Below are 23,875 nucleotides of genomic sequence, written 5' to 3' on the forward strand. Positions count from 1 at the left end.
GTGTGACCTGGAATTGCATCTCCTGGTGTCACTATGATAACGGATAAACTTAAAGTGGGACGTGACAAGTGGTGGAAAAATAATTCATCCCTATGAAAGGTGTTCCTGTGAGCAGCTCCATGAATAAAAGCCTTTGAGGTGGGGCTGTATGCAACGATGGGGGGCTGTATGGAACGATGGGGGGCTGTATGGAACGATGGGGGCTGTATGGAACGATGGGGGGCTGTATGGAACGATGGGAGCTGTATGGAACAATGGGGGGCTGTATGGAACAATGGGGGGCTGTATGGAACAATGGGGGGCTGTATGGGACAATGGGGGGCTGTATGGAACGATGGGGGCTGTATGGAATGATGGGGGGCTGTATGGAACGATGGGAGGGGGTGTGGCAGACAGGGTGGAGAGCTCTGTCAGTGTTAGAAACTGCGGCTGGCTGCTCAGCTTATGTGAGGATGTGAATCACTCAGAAGGTGAATTTGATTTACAGCTGTTAACCCGCACCCCCACCGCTCTTCTGGCGGGAGTGATGGTGGATGTATAAGTCTGTCTGGCTGCTATGACAAAATATTATAGATTGGGGGGCTTAGCCAACAGACATTTATTTATTTCTCCTTGCTCTCTCTTTGTGGGTTATAAAAGCTGTTCAGGTCTGTATATCTCCATAGTAAGTATGATGGCAGCATTAGGATATAATGAGAAACAACACATAAACATAATCGGGTGTCCCACTGAGGTCACTGGGCATCCTTATAACCAAGGTTGTGCGCTCTGTTATCTATCAGTTTGCCTCCATTTTGTTGGGTTCTTTTTCTAGAGTGTTCTCCTGTTCTTCCATTTGGGACATGTTTATTTCCTCATTTTGGCTGATTCCTTGTTTGTTTCTGTATGAGGTAGAGCTGCTACGTCTTTCGGTCTTGGCAGGGTGGCCTGTGTCATAGGTGACCTGTGGGGCCCAGTGCACAGCCTCCCTGGTCACCTGTGGAGTGTCAGGGGTGTCCCTTGTGTGGGTTGTAGTTGAGCCTTGATTGCTGTTGGCACATCAGTGGGTGGAGCTGACCCTCAGACTGACTGGCTGTGAGGATTGGCTGGCCCCCCAGCATCGGATTCACCCCAGCAGGGTTCGGTGCCTGCCGAGACCCCCTTTGGGGTGTGCCCCGGGTGTGCTAATTGGGTGGTGCCCTATTGTGTTGGTTCGGGGGCCTCTTGGGAAGGGTTCCAGTGCAGGCCAAGGCCAGCTGCTGCCTGGGGCTGCCTGGTAGGAGCTACAAAGCAATCAGTGGCTGGTAGCTGCCTGTGCTGGGCCTGGGGGCTGCTCGGCAGGAGGCATGGGGCACCCTGAGGCCTGCTGCACCTGCCGCCTGCCCAGGGGCAATATGTGAAGTGGGGTCTCAGGTAGTCCCCAGGGTGGGGTGAGTAGTGCTCACCAGGTTAGGGCAGATTCAAATTTGGCACCATTGCTGAGCCTGGGCCACCCAGCAAAAGGTACAGGCACCTTGAGGCCAGCTTGGGGCCTGTGGACCTTGGAGAGTTTTTAAGGTCAACTGTCTGCTGCTGAAAGAGCCTGGGAGGAGTGTGAGTTGGGAGGGGCTGGGTCTCGGGTAGTCACCCCATGTTCACCAGGTTAATGTAGATTACAGTTGACTGTGTGTGGGGAGGGTTCAATATGGGGCAATGTGGTTGTCCCTCCAGCCTTTGCCCTGAAGCCACATAATTCAGTTTCTCCCTGTATGTCTCTGGCATTCACACCCCCCACCCCCACCCCCCAGCCCTTTGCTGAAGCCCAGCGTGGGTGCCTATGAGCAAGTGAGTCTGTGTGCGGGCCCTTTAAGAGGACACCTGAGTTTCCAGCAGCCTTCTGTCTCACCTGGATGGATGGATCCCTGCTGATTTCACAGCCAGATGTTATGGGGGCTCCTCTTCCCAGCACTGGTGCTTTGGGCTGGGGAGCCAGGTGTGGGACTGGGATGGCTCGCTCTGTAGCTGAGATATCCCTCCTCATTCTCAACCACAACACGTGGGTGTGGGGCCAGCTCATTTCTTGTTTCTGCCCCTCCTACCAGTCTCCATGTGGCTTCTTTATATCCTCAGTTATAGGACTTCCGTTCAGCCAGTCTTCAGATGGTTCTCCACGTTGATTATTCTATAATTCAGTTGTAATTTTTATGTGGTCATGGGAGGAGGCAAGCACAGTGGTTACCTACTCTGTGTCTTGATCAGGATTAAAACATTTATTTTTCATAGTTCTGGAGGCTGAGGATTCTGAGGCCGAGGTGCTAGTGGGTTTGGTGTCGGGGGAGAGCCCTCTTCCTGGCTTGTGGTTGACGACCTTGCTGTGCTTCACAATGCCCAGAGAGATCCTCTCTCTTGTGTCTGTTCTTGTCAGGGCACTAATCCTGTTCACAAGGGCCCCATCATCATGACTTAATCACCCCTAAAGATCCCCATTTCTAAATGTCATCACACTGGGGGTTGGAGCTTCAGCATATGATTGTGGGGGCTACAAGCATGTAGTCCATAGCCCGGGGAGTGGTGGAGTTTGGTTTTAGCCAGCAGGTTGACAGGGTGTGAAAGTTGCATTGGGATATCCTGACAGCCAAGGTTTTGATCAGTGATTGGACTGAATGTTTTAGAGGCTGCTGGTAGATGCTGATGGGAGAGGTTGTTGTAGCAGCTTCTCTGCCTGAGGTCATTTCACCCTGATATTTTGACCTGAAGGTGCAGCTTTCATGATAGCTGATGGTCTCCTATGAGGGGAGATGATTAGGCCCCTCCAGCTTCCTTCCTGTTTTTTGCATCTCCCCTGAGAACCTAAATAAAAAAGCCTGGTGTCCAGGAGGCACTGATTAGAGAAAGCCTCTCACAGGGAGGCTGTGGCACTGAGCACTGAGACTCAAGGACAGTGCAGAGCACCCTACTGAGACCTGCAGCAACACAGGTGCGTCTCAAAAGCATTATGTTGATAAAAGACAACCAGGCAAAGCTGTCTGGTACTGTATGAATCCATTGACATAAAATTTGAGAAAAGACTAAATTAATCCCCTTAATTGAAGTCAGAAAGTGGTTGCAGGGGGTGGAAAAGGGACATGAAGGAACTCTCTATGGCATCGGTTCTCAACCTGTGGGTCGCGACCCCTTTGGCAGTCGAACGATCCTTTCACAGGGGTCGCCTAAGACCATCCTGCATATCAGATATTTACATTATGATTCATAACAGTAGCAACATTACAGTTATGAAGTAGCAACAAAAATAATTTTATGGTTGGGTCACAACATGAGGAACTGTATTTAAAGGGCCACAAGGTTGAGAACCATTGTTCTATGGTAACTGAAATGCTCTCCCTTTTGTTTTAGGAGTGGTTAAATGGGTGTTACCATTGACAGAATTCATCTAATCGAATGTCTAAAAAACCTGTACATTTTATCATATGTTAACTATACCTCCATTAAAAAGCATGCAATGATTAAAAAAAGACATCCTAATCCCTAGGTTCCTTTTGATCACTAGTGTTAGTCCATCGTGATGGATTCAGCCCTGTGATTGCTGAATTCCAGGTCCCATGTCTGTGTTTACTGTTTTCTTTTTAACCATTTGTCAGATTACAATCTCCATCTGCTCCTGGCCTGCATTGTCTACCACACTTTCTGGCCACCTACTGCTTTATCCTAGTTCCGAGGGAGTAACTTGTTTCTAACTCAGCACTGTCCAATAAGCCTTTCTGTGAAGATGGGAATATTCTAAATCTGCACTCCCCAGTAAGACATCTGTTAGCCATATCTGGCTATTGAACACTTGAAATGTGGCCAGTCAAATCAGGAACCAAGTTTTCAATGCTATTAATTTTACATTTAAAGAGCCATACATGTGTTTGAATGTGAAAAGTGCTATCTTTTAAGAAAAAATAAAGATCAGGGATTGGGAAGGATTGCAGTCAGGGACCACTTCACTGAGGTGAAACTTGGCAGGGATATGACAGGGGTGAGGAGGTGGGAGGGAACAGCATGAGCAGAGGCCCTGAGTAGGAGTGTGCCCATCACGTTGAGGAACAGGGGAAGCCCAGTGGCTGGAGAGAAGCGGGGGATGGTAAAGGTGAGGCAGGGGGGTCAGCTTCGTCCAGTTGGGTGGTTGCTGAGAGGAGCTGGCAAAGATCATCACTTATTGGTGTAGGTCAGGCCATAAGGAACGCGCCTGCCAGGTCTCCAGTCTTTGTGGGGGGCAGCGCAGGCTGCCTCCTCCTGCAGAAAAGCTGACCGAGGCCCAGCTCTGGCGGGCCGAGGTCTCCTGAGCCGGCGGACAATGACTACCTGTCAGCTCACGGACGCTTCCCCAGTTAGGCTTTATAACTCTCCCCTCATTGCCTTTGGACCCTAGAATGAGCCGTGTGGCATTCACCACGCTCCAGCCTAGAGAGTTAGAGGAGTTGACAGTGTCAGGCTGCCAAGGTGGAGGTGAGTGATGGCTGGGAGCCCTGAGCTCTGCTGCCTCTGGGGGAGCCACGTGCCCTCAGTTTCCCCACTGGCATCATTGATTAGATTGTCTGTAAGCATTGCTCCAATTATAACGTGCTGTAATTTTAAGACAACCTCATGTTTCTACGAAAGGTGTGCTCTCCCTTGCCTGGTCATGGGCCAGGTGTGGGGCTGGTGGTGGTGCCGGCAAGCCTGGGCGAGGGTGGGCGTGTGGATCTCTTGGTAAGGCGGGATTAGCCTTGGCACAGAGCAAAGAGTTTAGGGTGGAAAGCTGTTTGTAGCGCAGGGGTCTGCCAGGCTCTTGGAATTCCTATGTAAGGAATTCCTTGTTCCATTGGGTTAAGGTGCTGCTTTTCATGTTTTGGGACAAATGAAGTTGGGAAAGTACAGATTAAGGCATTACTAGGTCTTAGAAAAGACACGTACTGGATTGTCTGGAAGGTGAGGCCAGGCTGAGGTGGCTTCTCCTAAGATGTCCTGAAGTGTGGGTTGGGGGCCATGGGCAGGAGGACAGGCATGGAGAGGCCTTCACGTCCTACAGCCTAGCCGGTGGGACCCAAGGGAGATGCTCAGACCCACCTCTGTCAGGTATCTTGGAGCGTGACTGTGGCTGGGAGGTCTGTCAACTTGGGACCCTCTGGCTTTTGCAGAATTGCAGCCTTGCCCTCACCAATGTCCTACTTCCTCCAACGTGCCAGGGGCACCTGGTGATCCAGAGCACCCTCTTGGTGGGGTTTCTCCCCAACCGAGGAACATTCCCGCACCCCGTTTGATCATTAGAAACCCATCCTGTCGTCCTCTCCTCTTGGTTGTAACCTTAGGCCACTGACGTTCACTGTGGGCCAGATGACGAATGGACAAACATTTCTGTATCTTCCGTAAAGCTGCTTGTGAAAGTCTGGTGGTTGCGATTGCCATCCCTCTGCAGGTGGCAGTGCCTGTCACAGACATTCCTATTGCCGTGGGAGACACTGAGGGGTGAGAGGGTCTCTGTTGCTGCGCCACCGGAGAGGGCAGGAAGGAAGCAGGTGCAAGGACGCGTCACGGGCCCGGGAGGACACGGCCAGCGGAGGCGGGTGTGCGCCTGTCAGGTCTTAGGGCGTGAGCTGTCAGGAAATGCTCAGCAGAGGAGGAAACACTTGAGATAAGTCTATAAAAAGGAGTGTTTACCCAGTGGAAATAAATCAGCAGAAAATGTATGTGACTTGAAGTCAGCCCAGCAGTGTCTAAGTTCCACCACTGACCACTCTCAGCCTCTGGTTTTATCTTGATAATGATTGTGCTTTTATCTGTTCTTTGCTTCGTATCATGATAATGGACATTATATGTAGAATTATAATGTGCATAAGCTGAACTGTGTAAATGTCTGTAATGGTCACCTACGGGGTCCCTGAGATAAGTTGCTTTTAAAAAATTAGTTTTATTGAGTCCCTACTACATTGGTAGGGACTGGGACTCAGTCTGTTGGCACATCATCCTACACACCGAAAGGTTGCAGGTTCGATTCTCAGTCAGGGTGCGTATAGGAGGCAACCTATCAATGTTTCTCTCTCATCTCTCTCTCTCTCCTTCCCTCCCTCTCTACCTCTCTCTCTCTCTTCCTCCCTTTCTCCTTCTTCTTGCCTCTTTCTCCTCAACTCCTTCCCCTTCTCTCCCCACAACTCCCTCCCTCTATTCCCTTTTTCTAAGATCAATAAAAACATGTCTTTAGGGTGAGGATAAAAAATTAGTTTTATTGAGATGTAATAATGTACATACAGTAAAATGCCCCATATAATTTGATGGGTTTGGTAGATGTGTATAGTCACAGAACTGCTACCACAATGATGATATAGACTATTTCAGTCCCTCCAAAAGGCTTCATCCTGCACTTCTGCAGTCCTCAGTTACCTCCCCTCCCAGCCACTGCTCTGCTTCCTGTCAGCATGGTTTTCCTTTTCTGGACTCTGATATAAATGAAATCATAATGTATTTAGTCTCTTGTGCATGCTTTCTTTTACTTAGCATAATGCTCTTGAAGTACAGCCGTAGTTTTGCTGAATGCATTAGTAGTTCATTCTTTTTCATTGCCAAGTAGTATTCCATTGTATGGCTATATCCTATAGTTCGTTTATCCATTTACCAGTTGTAAATGCATAAACTATTAGGTCGTTTCCAGTTTTCTGACACCATGAAAACCACGGTTAAGAACATTGATGTGCAGGTTTTTGTGTGGACATAGGCTTTTTTTATTTTTATTTTGGGTAAATATCAGTGAGGTGAGTAGCTGGGTCCTATGGTAAGTTAATATTTAACTTGACAAGGAATGGCCAGTCAGTTTTACAAAGTGGCTGTTCCATTTTACATTCCTACCAGCAGTACATGAGAGTTCCCGTTGCTCACATCCTCACTATGATTGCTATTATTTCTTTTTAATTTTACTGATTCTAATTGGTATGTAGTAGTATCTCATGGTGGTTTTGATTTACATTTTTCTGTTGGCAAAGGATGTTGGCTATCTTTTCATGTGCTTATTTGTTAACCATGTATCTTTTTTGGTAAATTATTTGTTCAAATCTTTTGTGGCTCAGTGGTTGGAGTGTCGGCCTGTGGAGCGAAGGGTCTCAGGTTCGATTCTGGTTAAGGGCACCTACCTGGGTTGCACATTTGATCCCCAGTGCTGTCAGGATGCGTGAGGGAGGCAACCAATCCATGTGTCTCTCTCACATTGATATTTCTCTCTCTCTCTTTCTCTCTTCCTTCCGCTGCTTTCTCTAAAAAATCAATGGAAAAAACATCCTCGGGTGAAGATTAACAAAACTAACAACAACAACAAAAAATTGAGTCATTTGTTTGTTTGCTTATTGAGTTACAGAAATTCTTAATATCATCTGGGTATAAGACTTTTAAAAATATGTATATTTTTATTGATTTCAAAGAGGAAGGGAGAGGGAGAGAGAGATAGAAACAGAGAATCATTGATTGGCTGCCTCCTGCATGCCCCCTACTGGGAATCTAGCCTGAAAACCCTGGCACGTGCCCTTGACCGGAATCGAACCTGGGACCCTTCAGTCTGTAGGCCAATGCTCTATCCACTGAGCAAAACCAGCCAGGGCTGGGTATAAGACTTTTAACAAATGTGTTTGCAAATGTTTTTTCCCAGTCTGTGGTTGCCCTTTATTTTCTTAATAGTATCTTTCCAGGAGAAAAGGTTTTTGTTTCTTTTCTTCAATATTTGTATTGATTTTTAGAAAAAGAGGAAGTGAGTGGGATATATAGAGAGAAAAACATCCATGTGAGAGTGAAACATCGATCAGCTGCCTCCTGTGCACCTCCCCACCAGGGACTGAGCCCACAACCTGGGCATATGCCCCTACTGGGAACTGAACCAGCAACCTTCTGTACATAGGATGACACCCAATCACCTGAGCCACACCAGCCAGGGCTTTTTTAAAAGATTAAGCATTTTTATTTCTCTTTTTTTTTTATTGATTTGAGAGAGAGAGAAACATCGACTTATTATTCCACTTATTGATGCATTCGCTGTTTAATTCTTACATGTGCCCTGACTGTGAATCAAACCCACAACCTTGGCATGTTGCGATGACGCTCTAACCAACTGAGCTACCCACTCAGGCCTCAAGAGCAAGCCTTTTTAATAATACTCGTGGTTGGGTAGGTGAAAAATGACATCTTGGTATAGTTTTGGTCTTTGTTTCTTTTATTAAGAAGTTTCAACATCTTTGATAGGTTTAAAACTCATTTTTATTTTCTGATTGTCCTTTGCCCATTTTCTATTTTTGGTCTCTTTTTTTGGTCTTTTTCCTACAGATTTCTAGGAGCTCTTTAGCTATTAGGGAGATTAACCCTTGGTGATAATATTTTTCTATTTGGATTGTATGTAACCTGTCTCCTGAATACGTTTCATTTTCCTCTCAAATATATCATGAGATGGCTTTGAGATGGTTACAAAAGGCCTTCACTTCCGTAAGGTCATGGAGAAGCTCACGGCATAAACACCATCTACGGAGCATTTACCTTCAATGCACATTTACCCTTAGCTTTGGAGTCCCTAGCCCGTTTTCTTGCACTATTTTGCCCTGATCTTCTATCCATTCAGTAAGATTCAAATCTGAGCAATCACAGGGCCAGTGCTGGTAACAGTGGAAAGGAAACCTAACAAGGCAGTGGCTGTCTCTCTGTTTTCAGAGTCCGTGTGTCATGAGAGATGTTTACAAGGCCACGAATGAGGTGTCCTGGTAGGTTTACAGCTGGGCACACATCCAGGGCCTGACACCAGCTGAGTGACCCGGGGCACCTGCATCTCTACCATCCAAGGCTGGCTCAACGGGGCTGTGAGAGGAAGTGAAGCAGGTGTGGCCGCACCTGAAAGAGGCCAATGGTGGCTCCCCACCCTCGGGTTGCAGTTTCTCATCCTTAGCCACGTGTGCTCTGGTTCCCTGACTCTCAGAGAGGATCCTCTTTATCATATTCAGGGACTCTGTCAGCTTGAGCTGCCACACCAAATGCCAGAGGCTGGGTGGCTTAAACAACAGGAATGTGTTTCTCACGTCTCAGTGAGGTGGCCACCTCTCACTGTGGCCTTGCCTGGCCTTTCCTCAATGGGAGTGGGAGTGGCTGAGAGAGAGGTCACTTCCTCTTCTCAGGAGGCCGCTAATCCCATCACGAGGGCCTCACCCTCATGCCTCCATCTAACCCTGATACTTCCCAAAGGCTTCATCTCATTGGGGGGCTAGAGCCTCAGCATCGGCATTTTGGGGGACACTACAGTCCATGGCAGCTGTCTTGAGCAGGCTGATGCCTGCATCTCTGTGACACTCTGCTCGTGCTGAGAGTCGATGGGTGGTGATGTGGAGAGAGGAGAGCCAGGTGGGCTCTGGTGGGGCGGGCTCAGAGGACTTGAGGACTTGAACGCTGGTTCTGAGGGAGGACTTCGGCAGCTCTGGGCCAGCCCAGGTCCTCTGGGGTCCCTCCGGACTCATGTGTTTCAGAGGCAGATCAGGGCAGCAATAGTGAGCCAACAAGCCTGGGTGAGGCCTTGAGATGGCACAGCCTGTTCTCTCAGACTTCGGGAAGGTGACCCTGGGCACAGAGTGTGGGTAACAAAAATAATCCACAGACGGGGCACCCCTGGGTTCGCATGTTGGCTTATACACAGCATTTCCTCCGCATTAGGCCCTGCTTAGCACTTTGCAACGTCCTTATGCAGTAGTGTGTCAGGCTCAGGCAGAGAAGAGGCACCTCTCTGAGGAACCACACCGGATGTGGCTGCAGGGGTGGGACCTTACGGGGGGTTGGGGGGCTGAAGAAGGGCCCCTGCTGGCTGCCGCCCCGGAATCTGGGCCTGAAGGCGGCAGGACTGCCTGGAAGCAAGGAAACGTGGGAATGAGGGGAGCAGAGCAATGGCAACCTGGTTCCCTGAAGGTGGACTAGAGCCCCATCTGACCGCATGGTCTCCACTTTGACGCCATGGGTGGCTAAGGGCACAGAGACGCTGGAGGGGCCCAGCAGGGGCAGGGCGTGCTGGGCTGGCCGCCACCCTCCCTCGAGTCTAAGCCGAGCCAGTGGGTCAGCAGCACATGCGTGGCTGCAGCAGCACCTGGTGCCCTCCACCTGCCCCCAGGGACTAGGGGCCCACACTTCACTTCTGCCTTCCACACAAATGTCTCTGGGGCCAAGTGGGACTCAGAGCCGCGGAGGATGGGAATTCTGGGAAACGTAGTTCCTGCTGATGGCTGGGGACACAGTGCATAGCCACCAGGGGTGGGAGGTCTGCTCTTTGCTCCATCTGATAATGGAGGGGAGAGGGGAGGCTCAGGGTGTGCCCAGTCACACAGATGTTCAGGGGGCTCGGGCTCCAGTGCCTTTAGCTGTGCCCGGTGCTTCTGCTCTGTGATGCCAGTAACCCGCCCCCTGTTCCTCCAGGAACCCACCTCAGAGCCCTGGGCCATGAGAGCTTCTTGAAGATGAAGCTTCTGGGGAAGGATGGGTCCCACACGCCTTCTCTCTTGATCAGCCACTCCGGTCCCAGCCGCAGCCTCTGCCCTTTCTGTACGTTCCCCTGGCCTGCTTTGTCCTCCCTAGTGAGTCCCCTGTGTTCCTCCTGTAGGAATGTCACCTACTTAGTCCGGGGCTGACTGTCAGCACCTAGTGGCTGTTTGGTGGAAGAAGTTAGTGCCTGGCTCATGTGTTGGGCCGTTGATGACAATTGCTACCTGTTGCACATCAGCTCTTGCCAGGGCTGTGGGTATCACACTGCCATTTACGGGAAAGAGAATTGGGACTTGAGAGCTTGGGTTTGTTTCCGTAGCGAGTGATGGGTTGTAGACTTGAACAGGGGCCCCCTGGCTCACCACTGCCCTTGGTCACTGATCTGCAGACAGCACAGCTTCCTGCGTTAGCAGACCCAGGAGAGGACGGCCGGGGCCACGGGGCCTCTCTGAGCTGCTTCGGGGCGGGGATCAACCCAGTGTGCCCTGGGTCCAGATGGGGTGAACATAGACTGTACCCACTTCTGGACATTGAGGAATGAGGGCTTTGCAAACTGAGTGAGTGAATGGAGCAGAGTCAGGACTCAGCCTGTGAATTTGGGCCTCAGAGTGCTTAGTGGAATGCCTCGGTCTCCCAACTTACGCTCCCTGAAGCACATGGCCACCTGGGCCTGCGGATTTGAGACTCCCTCACAATGCCCACACTGCTTCCTGTGGCTGCGCCATGGTCTCCCCGAGTCTGCCCAGTGCCTGCACAAAGGGAGTTTGATTTGGGTTCCTCCCGCATGGCCCCGCTCTGTTACCTCGTGCACAACAGGGACGTGGGACCTGCCAGGAGGCCAGGCTTGGCACAGTCCTTACTGATAATGTGAGGAGGCGCAACTTCAGAAAGGCGACTATTTAAAAAACTTTACAATTTGAAATAATTTTAGATTTATAGAAGTTACTAGACATTGCAGAGTTCCCGTACACCCTCCACCCAGCCTCCCCTAAGGTTTAACCTCTCACTAGACAGCCAGGGTACCTTCACCCAACCAGGAGACTGCCACACTGTGAACAAGACCCCGGACTGTCTGGTGCCCCTGCTTTTCCACTTAATGAGCTTTTCCTTCCCAGGATCCAGCCCAGGACACCAGGTGGCCTTGGTCCTCATGTCACCTTGGCCTCCAATCTGTGACAGTTCCTCGGTGCTGCCTTGTCTTTCATGTCCTGGACATGTGTCAGAAGTAGTACTGTACTCAGATATTTTGTAGACTGTCCCTGGACATGGGTTTGTTTAATGTTTTTTCACAATTAAGCTGAGGTTCTGGACTTTTTAGGTAGAACACAAAGAGATGTTCTCTCTACATCATATCAGAAGGCACGTGGTGTCAGCATAATTTATGAATGGTCATTTTACTTTTGATCACTTGCTGGGCTCTCCACTGTTAAAGTTGCTGTCTTTCCCTTTCCATACCCTATTGGTTAGATACCATTCGTGAGTCCAGCCCACACTCAGGGGAAGGGGAAGTTAACTTGTGCCTCCCAGAGGAAGGAGTTGCAAAAGACTGTGGACGTATGTTAAAGCCAGCCACCGCTACCCTGGCCAGTGTGGCTCACTTAGTTGAACGTTGTCCTGTGCACCGAAGGGTCGCTGGTTCGATTCCCAGTTGGGGCACATACCCAGGTTTTGGGCTTGATCCCCTCTCGGGATGTGTGCAAGAGGCAGCCGATCCATATTTCTCTCTCATTTCTCTCTCTCTCCCCCCCCCCTCTTTCGTCAATAAAAACATATTTTTAAAAAACCCACCAACCACCATTGACCAGGATTGGGGGATGCTTTGGCACCATGCGGATATCCTGTTTCCAGTGAGGTGATTTTTTCCAATGACTTTGTTCAGTTTTGAACTCAGGGAAGCAGGCTGTCATCCCTCTTCCCAACTTTCTGTCACCAGGTTAGTGAATTTGAATAATAAAATGCTTAAGAAATCCAATTTCCTTGCATATATGTGATGCTCTATTAGATTTCTGCTGGCAGTTGCATTTTAATATCGGAGAATCTGGAGGCTGTGTCTCCTGGGAGGGAGCACGGAGCCTGAAGCCAGAGCCTCAGGCCTGAGGTCATGCGACGGGGTGCTTTCTTTTGCATGTGACTCACTCGCTTGCTTGCGAAGGCAAGGTAACAGCTTATAGGAAGTGCTAAGATTGCGTCAGTAGCAGACTGTATTTTTAGATGCCCCTTTTTCACACCTTGAAGGCTGTAGTTGAACTTCTAATCGTCTCCTGTGAATTTAAGGGAGGAATATGGTTATAAGTTGCTGCACTGATACTTGGCCCTGTGGCTAATTTCATTGGTTCTGTGCTGAAGTGTTCTTAGGCCACTGGTGTACTTTCATGCTCCAAAATTCTTAACCACTGCTTTTTAAATTCTCTATCAAAAACTCTACACAGAAGGCACTGTTTTTAATATTCTAACCAGTTCTGTTACTAATCAATGATTGCCACTCATTTCGGCAGAATAGTGCAAAGGGGAATCTCCTATAGGAAAAGAAGCACCTGATGGTTCTAAGGAAATATAAGTCCGGGGCATCTGGTTTTAATCACCTTTCCAGCTCCCAGGGACACAGGTAACGAAGGTATGAAAACAAGCAACGTAGCCGCCTCCTGGTGGCAGCACACACAACTGACTACTTGTCCTGGGAACCAAGCTGATCCCTGTGGTTCTCAACCTGTGGGTCGCGACCCCTTTGGTGGCCGAACGACCCTTTCACAGGGGTCGCCTAAGACCATCCTGCATATCAGATATTTACATTACGGTTCATAACAGTAGCAACATTACAGTTATGAAGTAGCAACGAAAATAATGTTATGGTTGGGTCACAACATGAGGAACTGTGTTTAACGGGCCAGAAGCTTGAGAACCACTGCTAAGGCAAGTGGTTTGCAGATGGTTTGCTCTAGTGGGTGAAATGCTGAAATCTGGACCTTTCTCTTCTAGGATGACTTCCTGTTCAGCGTCTCCATTTTGAGTGGGATCCTCTGCAGCACGCTGGCCGTGCTGAAGTTCATGCTGGGGAAGGTGCTGACCAGCAGAGCGCTCATAACCGACGGTGAGTGGGGCCAGCGCCTGACCTCCCAGGCCGGGGCGCAGGGCGGGTCGCCTTTAGTTGCTTGTCTTGCAGAAAAGGTCACCAATTGGGAATCAGGTCTCACTAGCCTCATCTCCTCAGGTGGTTTAATGATTCTCAGGGCTCCTTATTGGGGCAGATAGCTGTGCCCTGGGACTGTAATAAATTCTTCAGGAATCACCTCCGCCCTGACCCTCCCAACAGGGTGGATGGGGGCTCCCTAGCATCTTATCACGAAGCACAAAGGGCTTCCCAGAGTCTTGGGCTTTATGTGCATTGCTCCAAACTAGACGTGAAGGTCTCTTCTGCAATCTAGACAGGTTTTCTTTGTGGATTCTCATGCTCATTCCCCCTCCAGCCATAAGATGCTCACCTAGCTAGGAGTTCAAGGTGCAGGAACCAGGGCTTTGCTGGGGAAGTGATCCACTGAGAACCCAGACCAGGTGGAGGGTCCCTGTGCCCCTAGAGGCCAGGGGGCGCTTCCTGCATTGCCTTTGGGATGACAGAGAAGGGTGTGTGAAACCAGGTAAATGCATTTCAGTTTGTGAACTAGTGCTGGTGTATAAACAAGAAACTTTACAAACTAACCACCTGGCCATGTTCTTTTTCTCCATTCTTGAGCATGTGTAGTTGCCAGGAGGTCATGAATACAGAAGCCTCTGTACTCTGAGGTGAGAGGTCAAAGGGTAAAAGCTTGTGGGGTTGGTGTGTGTGTCTGCACAAAATGGAGAAGAAATCACTGAATTTCTTTCTTTAAGAAAAGAACCACTCACACACACACCTACCCCAACTCCGAGGTGCTCTCCTCTGTGGAATACAGAGCAGGCGGGTGTGCGTGGGTGGCTGTTGGTGCTGTGCGGGGGGTGAATGGCAGTGCAGAGGGCCCTTCTCCCCCAAATGACAAAGCCTGGTACACTGTGTGAACTTCAACTCCTTGTCCCGTGCTGATGCCCTACTGTGTATGGAGGTGGGCCTTTGCACAGTTTGGCTGGTGGGTAGGAAGTCAAAGTGGTATTTCCAGCTTTGCAATGACAGCTGCCCTGGGAGCATCTGTGTGTGTGTGTGTGTGTGTGTGTGTGTGTGTGTGTGTGTGGTTCCTTTGAACAGACCCAAGGAAATTGGGGCTTACATGATCCGATGTGCTGACTGCAAGACCAGGGGACCCTGGATGCCAGTCAGGTGACCACAGCCACTGGCAGCATCAGAATTGCCTATGGTGTTGCTTAGATGCACATTCCCGGGCCTGAGGTGGGTCCTGTCCATGTGATGAGCACAGGTTTGTGCTGCCTTCACACCAGCCTGGGGGCCAGGACACACTCCACACTAGGGAAGGTGGACCTGGCAGGGTCCCCTCTGCCATTTTGACCAGCAGGGCCTGCTGTCTGCATCTGCCCTTGCAAGATGCCACCTGCCTCCTTGTGCTACGGAGGCCACATGCCCATAGCAAACCCAAACTTTTTAAGTAGTAAGAGCTGTTTAAAATAGTGAAAAGACCGGCGCCGGGGAGTGAGGCCTCTGAGTCCCTGCTCTGCTCTCAGGCAGCGTGCAGGCCCCTCTGTGTGGGCCAGGCGGCCAGCCCGGCTCCTGGAGCTCCCCATGGGCCCCGAGGGTGCCCCACGAAGGGCAGGCCCAAGGAAGCCAGGGCTCAGCTGGCAGCAGGTCCTGGGTCTGTGCTGTTAGAGCTGATACTGCAGTAGCACCGACCGGCAGGCTCTGCAGAGTTCTTTTGAGCCTAGTGCTGGGCTGGCACCACGTTAGCTGGGAAGCTGCTCCTGATGCAGAACCAGAGTTTCCTCTCTCGGGGTCTGTCCTGTTGCTAGGAAGAGTCCCGCCTGGTCCCCAAAGCGGGGCTGCACTTAGTTAAATCAAGACCCTCTGGTGTACAGAGCTGTGGCGCAGTCCCTGAGAAGCGTGCAGCCTTCTGAGAAGACCTCTACAGAGGTCTCTGCCGCCCACCCCACAGCTGGGCCTGTGGGCAGCTTGCATCCGGCTGGCCCTAGGAAAGGTGCTCGTTCCTCTCCAGGCAGCCCAGCTTGGGAGAGAAGTGCTCATCCCTGTGATTGTGTGGTCTGGAGTTTCAGAATCGGGGCAGGAACATGCCTCCGTTGGCCATGGAGTCCTCCTCTCCCCGGGGCTGACAGTGCAGGGGGGCTTGGGCTGAGAGCTCAGGGCTGTGTGCTGTGAATGGACGTTCGGTGTGGGGGTCTGGCCACCTTCAAGGTTCCTTCCCGTTGCTGTGGGGGACACTCCGTCCGGGCCCTTTAGAGTAGAGGCCTGGCTGCACCTTGGTTTCTCCAGCGTGTGTTGTATGCCTCATTCTCATGTGTTTTTGCTTGGAACGTGGGTGCCGGGATGGGGAGGGCAGGCCAGGGGTGAGCACTAAGGAATAGCTCCTCTCCCAGCCGCCTTGGGCCCTAAGATCACGAAGCCCCTGTGGTTTGCAGGGTCTCAGCATCTTCTCTGTCCAGACACACAAGTGCTCTCCAGGAGACTGAGGGTGGACCAGCCGTCAGACCCTCCCACCCATGACCGTGGGCTTGACCGTCTCGGACGGGTGCTCTGCATCACGTGTGATAGCAATTCCAGACAGTGTCTGTTTAGGCTTCACTCCCCTTTGAACTCACCACATTTCATAGGGTGCACAGAGAAGACCCCAATGACAAGTATGATTTTTCTAATGAAATAACTTCTGACCAGAATTTTCAGAATATTTCCATCATATTCTTGAACAGAGAGGTGTCATTACAAAGTAGACGTTTAAGTGAAAATTGTTCCCTAAACTGGAAGGCAGGGAAGAGCGCTCCCCAGGCAGAGGGCATGGGGGCGGGGCTTGGGACACCTAGGGGGCTGCGTGAGGAGGGGGCACAGGGTGAGGGCTGGGACAGTGGGGAAGGGCGGGTCCTGCTGGACTGTAAGTCAAGTGTAGGATCCTGTGTGTTTTGCTAAATATTTAAACAGATGAGGAGACACGCTTAATGTTTTCTAAACAGTCCTCTGCCATCAGATGGGGAACAGAGCGGGGCAGTGAGTGCCAAGCAGGGGAGGTCTGGGGAGCTGAGGGTGGTGGCCTGGGGGCTTGGGCAGCAGTGAGGGCAGGGGCTGAGGATGTAGGGGGTTTGAGGAAGTGTTGACAATGCATGTCAAATGGACAGGGCTCGGGGATGAATGGGCCATGGGGGTTGATGACAGAGTGAGAGAAAGACAGACATACAGACAGAACTCTGGTGAAGGGCAGAGCCTGTTACCCATGAGGGACCTGGGGCGGTGGGTGGTGTGTGGTGGGAGTGTCAGCAAAATATGCAGTGGTAATTGCAGCCTCCTGCTAATTGTATTTCACTCATTTGTTGAGGAGCAGAGCTAGGGAACCATCTGTAATCATCTCCTCTTTGGGAGGTGGGAGAGGGTGGGGTCTGGGAGCCGTGCCTCTCATTAATGTTGGGGTTTCTGAGGGGCTGGCTCTGGGGGCCTCCACCTGTGCCCACTGCCCTGGGAATGTCCTCTGTGGTGTGGCCTTCTCTCTCCACAAAGTGCTTCTGTGCAGGCGGGAGGGCGGGCCTCGTCTGTCACCTGGTGAGTGGCTGGTTCCCACGCTGGAGCTGTATGTGAGCTGGGTCCGGCTGGCTGCACCGGATCCTGTATGCTGGGCTGTGTCCTCACCACAGCAGGTCTTCAGAGAAAGCGGACACCAGGGTGTGGTACCCGCAGACTTCCCACCCTGTGCTGTGCAGCGCAACGAATCTTGTCAATTAGACTGTGTTCCTTTAGTTATTTAGGCAACATGCAATTGCTGCAATCAGCACGACGCTGGAGGCAGCTTTGTGTTGTTGAAGGTAAAAGGACTGGACAGTAAGTTAATGGGAAAGTCTGGCGGGAGGAGGAGGGGTTCTGAGGTGGGGCAGGAGCCCGGCTCCGGTGCTGCCGCTGGAAACCCGGGTTGAGGGCCCTGGGCTGACTCCCCTCGCTCCTTCTCATCTCTGAATACCAAGCGTCTGCCATGGTGTTCAGCACATGAAACCTCGTCATCAGAATTCCTGCATGACGCTGATGTACTTCATTAAACGGAGTCTTACCTATCATTAAGGCCGGACTGGTGGAGCCCCTACTCAGCTTCTTAAAGGGATAGCAGCCTTTATTCTTGACAACAGCCCGGGTTTTAACTGAGGAAGCAGAAAAGTGAGTGGCCTGGTGGGCGGGGACAGTGCCCAGTGAGAGTGACCAGCAGTGGGAAGGTGGGCGGTTTGGGGGTGGGGCTGCGAGCTCAGGTTCCTTGTGTGGAGTGACTGCAGCTGGAGTTCCTGAGGCTGCTGCAGGCAGACACGGGACCCTCCCGGTCCCTGCGCCCACCCCAGCGTGCCCTGCAGCCCTGTGTGAGGTGAGGTTGAACTGAGCCAGACTGTCATAGCCCAGGTGAGCAGAGCTGAGGAGGCAGGGCTCCTCCTGGAAGGTGGCTGTGAGCCAGGTGAACAGTGAATCCATCAGCTGTGAACTGTGGGCAGCACCCGGGGGTGGGAGCACGAATGGGGTGGGGCCCTGTGTCAGAAACAGGGGTCTGGGCTGTGCTTGGCTGGCAGAGCCGTGCCTTGGTGGAGCTGAGTGGACATCTAGTGGCCGTCTGGGGGAACCTCACGCTCTGTCTGCTTTCTGAGCTCCACTGGGCTTCTCCGAGGACGCCACAGGCCAACCTGTGCCCATGGCCCATAGATGGAGAGGGGCTGAAGGTTCCAGGCAGCGGCCATCTCCTCCTTGCCTCCCTTCTCTCTAGCCAACCCAAAGCAAAACCTCCACTCCCCTCTGCAGAGGTCAGCTGCAGCCCAGGTCACCTGTGACAGAGCACGGGCTCTGCTGATGCCTCTGGTGGCCTGTGGAGAGAAGATATGGGCCACAGAGACTTTTTCTTTTTTTTTAAAGAACAGGATGATTCAAAGGACAACCAGAGGCTGTCCACTTCCTGTGGTCACTCTGGCTGCTGTGAGGGGAATGGATTGTGGGTTAAGGGAGATGTGGGCAGGAGGGGAAGCAGGGAAGGTGGTGAGGAGGCAGGGGTGCCGGCGAGGGCCAAGGGGGGCTTGGGCAAGGTTTGGGCGGTGGGGCTGCTGAGAGGTAGAGAGATGGAGAATGAGTTTAGGGGTAACAGTTGGCAAGGATTACTTGATGGATTAGATTTGGGGGGTGATTAGATTTGGGGAGTGACAGAAGTCAAGGGTGGGCTCCTAGATGTTTGGTCTTGGCAGCTAGGTGAACGGTGGCATCATATACAGGGAGGATGAGGTGTTTTGAGCGGAAATTGAGGTTTTTGCTTTGAACATGTTCAGTTTGAAATGCTTATACGAGTCTGCAGCTGAGGGGACGGGTCAGGCCAAAGAGAGAAAGTTGGGAGACATGGACGTGTGAGATTGGAGGTGACAACCTCAGGGGAAATGTAGACAGAGGAGCCCCGGGCACTGGCAGCGTGCTCAGATGGGGAAGAGGACCTGGCGTAGGAGACTGAGAAGGAAGCGCTGGAGGGGAAAGGGGAAAGCCAGCAGAGTCATGGGGGCCGGAGGAAAGTGTTCCGGAGGATGAGGCCAACCAGTTCACCACGCACATGGCAGCTCAGTTGTCTCTGAGCTCAGGGAGGGCGTCGGGGAGGAGAGCATCTGAGGGGCAGGGGATGAAGAGAGAAGAGGAGGTGCCGTTGGGCAGACAACTCTGCAAGTTTTGTAAAGGGGCTTGTGGTGCAGGTGGCGTGGGGTCAGGGAGGAGTTTGAGGTGGGTGATGGGAAGCTAAGATTTATCCCAGTAGGAATGTTTCAGAGGAGGGAGAAGAATTTCAAGAACAAAGTCCCTTGGTGAGCATGTAACTGGATGTGGGGCAGCTGTCATGGTGGGTGTGACTTGGTGTTGGGAAGATGAGGTATTGTTGTCCGGACATTTGTGCTCTAAGAAGTGCAGGGCCGAGTCACCAGCTGAGCATTGAAGTGAGAAGATGACAGATTTGAGGGAAGAGAAGAGGGTTGCAACGGCCAATGAGATGTCATTGCAGGGCCATCTCATCTTGTTCATCAGCCAGATTCATCTTGTTACCGTTGTCGAAGTCTCCACCTTGGACCTGAGAAGGCGTCTTACCCAGGCTTCGCTCAAGGCTTCTCTACGCCCACATCTTCCTCTCCCCTTGCTCTTCATTTAGCCTCTCCCCCAGCTGTACAGCCCCCAGTGAGTGCGACCTGGGTTAACAATTTTGAGTCGGCAAAAGCAACATAGGTGGAGTTGCCCCAGGAATGAGACAGGGCCTGTAGTTGGAGAGGTTGCTGAGCCTGCACAGACCAGCTGCCAGGGGCTCACCAGGCAGCATGGACCCAGAGCTTCTCCAGGCCATTACACTGAGGCAGACTAGGAGCCAGCCCTGTGGCTCACACCACAGCACGACCTCAGGAGCCCCTCTAAGCAATCCCCTTCCCATGGGGCCTTAGAAACTCACAGGTAACATGGAAGTGTGACACCTAGGTTGTGGGGACCCACTGAGGTGCGATATATGTGAAAGGAGGTGATGAACATCCGTCAGCTCCGTTCCGTTTGGACTGCCGTTTCTGCAACCAGGCGCCTAATTCTTGACTTTGCATTTCCTTCGCAGAGAGTGAAAATCCTCAGGTGACTTAGACTCTGGAAGGAAAGGGCGTGGGCTAGCCCTGCTCCTCTCAATCTGTATTCCTCGGTCAATTTATTTAACCTCACTCTGCTTAACTTTAGTTCGCTCATCAGCAAAGTAGGGTAACAGTCAGACTGATAAGATCCCCATTGGAAGGGTGTGTGTGTGGGGGGGCGGATAAAGACACATTTGTAATACCTTAATCAATAACAATTTAAAAAGATCCCCACTGGGTACTGGGCCCAGGAGACATTCACAAATTTGAGTCACCAAATACTTGAATGTCTCCTGTGTGCCAGGCACTGCACTGACCTCATGGGGTCTGGATATTCTCGTGTGTGGAAGGCAGACGGACGGTAACCACATCCAGGCTCTGGGCATGAGTGCCTGGCAGGGATGGAGACTGACAGTGGGGGGTGATGGCTCTGTCTAGCAAGGTCTCTGGTGGCATTTGAACAGACTCGACAGGCCACCCAGGGGTCTCAGCTGGCAGCTGTCACCTGCGAGAGTGCTTCTGGGCAACATTCCCTGCAGCGCCGGCTTGGGTGTGGAGCTGGCTGATGTTTGGGTAGTTTCTTGGTGGCTAAGGAAGTTTGCTCGGCAGTGCCCTCAGCCTCGCTCTGCTTCTTTCCCAGGGTTTAACTCCCTCGTGGGAGGCGTGATGGGCTTCTCTATTCTTCTGAGCGCGGAGGTATTCAAGCATAACTCAGCGGTCTGGTACCTGGATGGCAGCACAGGTGTGCTCATCGGCCTTATCATATTTGCCTATGGGGTCAAGTAAGTGCCTGTTTTCCTATTTGCTTTCCTGGCATCCAAGAGTGTTCCTTTTTCCACCCCTGATGGTCATACCTTGTACCTGAGACCCCCCTGAGCCTACGTGGGGTCAGGTGACTGGAAAAGCTCACGTCGGAATCAGAGAGTCTTGTGGCTGGCACTGAAGTGGGGCAAGGACTTTGACAAGAGGTATAGGCTTTAAGTCACAAACGGGCACCAGCGCTGGGCTGAGGACTCCTCATGACCTCGCTGTGAAAACCAGTAGGCACCTGAGTGAGATGGGGCTACTGGAGTCTCAAGCGTTCATCTTGAGGGGCCTGTACATGGACTTACTCACGGACTCATTTCTCTGGGCTTCAGTGCAAGGTCAGCCGCTTGAAAAGTGCCAGGGACATCCAGGGAAAATCTGAACAGACTAGCTCCAGGGTAAGGGCTGGAGGGAAAGGGGCCAGGGCAGTTCTCTCCAGGGATGGAAGTGCAGGCAGACAAGATTGCTTTGCTGAGCCCTACTGCACTCAGCCATCAGTCACAGTTGGGTGTCAAATCCCAGCTCTCCATCACGTTGGCTAACGCCATTTGCCGCACCCTGGTATTTCTCTGAGACCCCACCCCACTCAACTCGAATTTCCGAGTGCTTCCAATGGATCTTCCACACAAGTGGCCTGCTGTGGCTCACACTATGGACTTACCTAAAATCCCTCAAAGTTCCACAAACCCCAAACAAGCAGCAGCTAGCCTTGGCATGCCTGGCACAAGAGGGGATATATCTCAACTTGCACTGTAATTCCCATCAGGGGGCCCCAAGCCTGACAAAACTGGCCAGTGTTGACTTGGAACTAACTTCAACTAAATGGCCATGAGCCCAGCACACGTGGTGCCTGTGTCAGCACACATTGTGGTGCCACCAAAGGGTCCCAAGACTGAAGCTAGTGGCAACCAGCCTTGATTCAAAGCACAGCCTCTTCCAAGTGCCTCTAAGCCCAGCACAAGTGGCAACAAACCACAAAGACTTTGTAGCTCTGACCAGGTGGCCTCAAGTGTGCACTGGAGCCCCTCCTAAGAAGCTCCAGAACCAACACACCTGGGGCCAGCTTTAGACTCTATCAGGGCACCACCAACTAGCTCCACAAATGACTCATCTGCAGGGTGGAAGCAGCTGGCAACAAAGCCCCACTTAAAGGACTCCCACTATGTGATTAGCCTCCACACACTAGCTTGTCTGCTTTAGTCATGTAGCCTGAAGGTCAGTCCCATCCACCTGATGTGCCAACAGGGCTCAACTACACTGGAGGGCATACACAACCCACAGAAGGGACACTCCTGTAGCACCTGGCTCAGGTGATCAGGGAGACTGTGCCACTGGACCCCACAAGACACTATATAAGGCCATTCTACCAAGACCGGGAGATAGCAGATCTACTTAACACATAGAAGCAAACACAGGCAACCAAAATGAGGAGACAAAGAAACACACCCCAAATAAAAGAACAGGAGGAAACTCTAGAAAAAGAACTAAACAAAATGGAAACTCTAGATGCAGAGTTTAAAACACAGGACTGAATTATTGATCTGGAAGACAAAGTAATGGGAAACACCCGATTGGAACTGCAATAAGAAAGAATATTTAAAATGAGGATAGTTAAAGGATAATATAAAGAATAACAACATTTGTATCACGGTGGTACCAGCAGGAGAAGAGGGAGAACAAGGGATTAAAAACCTACTTGAAAGAAATAATGACTGAAAACTTCCTAATCTGGCAAAGGAAATAGACAAGTCCAGGAAGCACAGAGAGTCCCAAACAAGATGAACCCAAAGAGGCCCTCACCAAGACATATCATAATTAAAATGCCTAAGGTTAAAGGCAAAGAAAGAATCTTAAAAACAGCAAGAGAAAATCATTCCATTACCTTTAAGGGAGCTCCCATAAGACTGTCAGCTGATTTCTCAACAGAAACTTGGCACAAAATATTAAAAGTCATGAAAAGCAAGGACTGACCACAAAGGTTACTCTATATCATTATAATCAAAGTAGACAAGAAAAAGCTAAAGGAGTTCATCACCACTAAACAAGTGTTATAAGAGATGTTAAAGGGACAGAATGGCTATCGTCAGTAATCAAACAAGTGTTAGCAAGGATGTGAAGACAAAGAGAAGCCTTGTGCACTGTTGGTGGGATTATAAATTGGTACAGCTACTGTGGATAATAGTATGGAGGTTCCTCAAAAAATTAAAAATAGAACTACCATGTGACCCATAAATCCCACTTCTGGGTATTCATCCAAAGAAATTGGAAACATTAATTAGAAAAGACATATGCAGCATTATTTACAATAGCCAAGATACTGAAGCAACCTAGGTGCCCATGGATAGATGAGTGGATAAGGAAGGTGTGGTACATATATACAAAGGAATATTACTCCGCCATAAAAAGAATTAAATCTTGCTATTTGCCACAACATGGATGAACCTAGAGGGCATTATGCTAAGTGGGATAAGTCAGACAAAGACAAATACCATATGATTTCACTTATATTTGGAATCTAAAAACAAAATATAGGAAAAAACAAAACAAATAAACTTTCAACTTTACACTTTAAACAATCAGGTAAATTACAAAATAAAAGTGTACACGTCTACTTTTATAAATTAAATATTCTCTTAATTAGGGAAAATCTATTAGTGGTTGAGGGTAGTTGGGGAGGGAAAAGGGAATAACGCTGGTAGGTTTCTTTTTGGGGTGAGGAAAATGTTCTAGAATTAGGTGGTGGTGATGATTAGACAATGTAAGTAAATACCAAACACCACCAAGTCATATACTTTCAAAAGCTGAATTTTATGGTATGTGAATTAGTTTTTTTTTTTAATTGCCTCTCCCATCTGCTTCCCCAAGCGCTCAAACCCCGGGCTAT

At 50.6% G+C, this 23,875-nt stretch overlaps 1 protein-coding gene across 1 annotated transcript in view; it reads left to right on the top strand.

Moving 5' to 3' along the window:
* The window catches only part of TMEM163 (transmembrane protein 163), a 237,086-nt gene that overhangs the window by 212,387 nt on the left and 824 nt on the right, over nucleotides 1–23,875 (top strand). The window contains exons 6-7 of the mRNA XM_036320248.1: nucleotides 13,435–13,546; nucleotides 20,825–20,966. Of these exons, the coding sequence (XP_036176141.1) occupies nucleotides 13,435–13,546; nucleotides 20,825–20,966 (254 nt within the window). The remainder of the gene's footprint in view (nucleotides 1–13,434; nucleotides 13,547–20,824; nucleotides 20,967–23,875) is intronic.

Source organism: Myotis myotis, unplaced genomic scaffold (assembly GCF_014108235.1).
Source record: "Myotis myotis isolate mMyoMyo1 unplaced genomic scaffold, mMyoMyo1.p scaffold_m19_p_8, whole genome shotgun sequence".
NCBI classification, from domain to species: Eukaryota; Metazoa; Chordata; class Mammalia; order Chiroptera; family Vespertilionidae; genus Myotis; species Myotis myotis.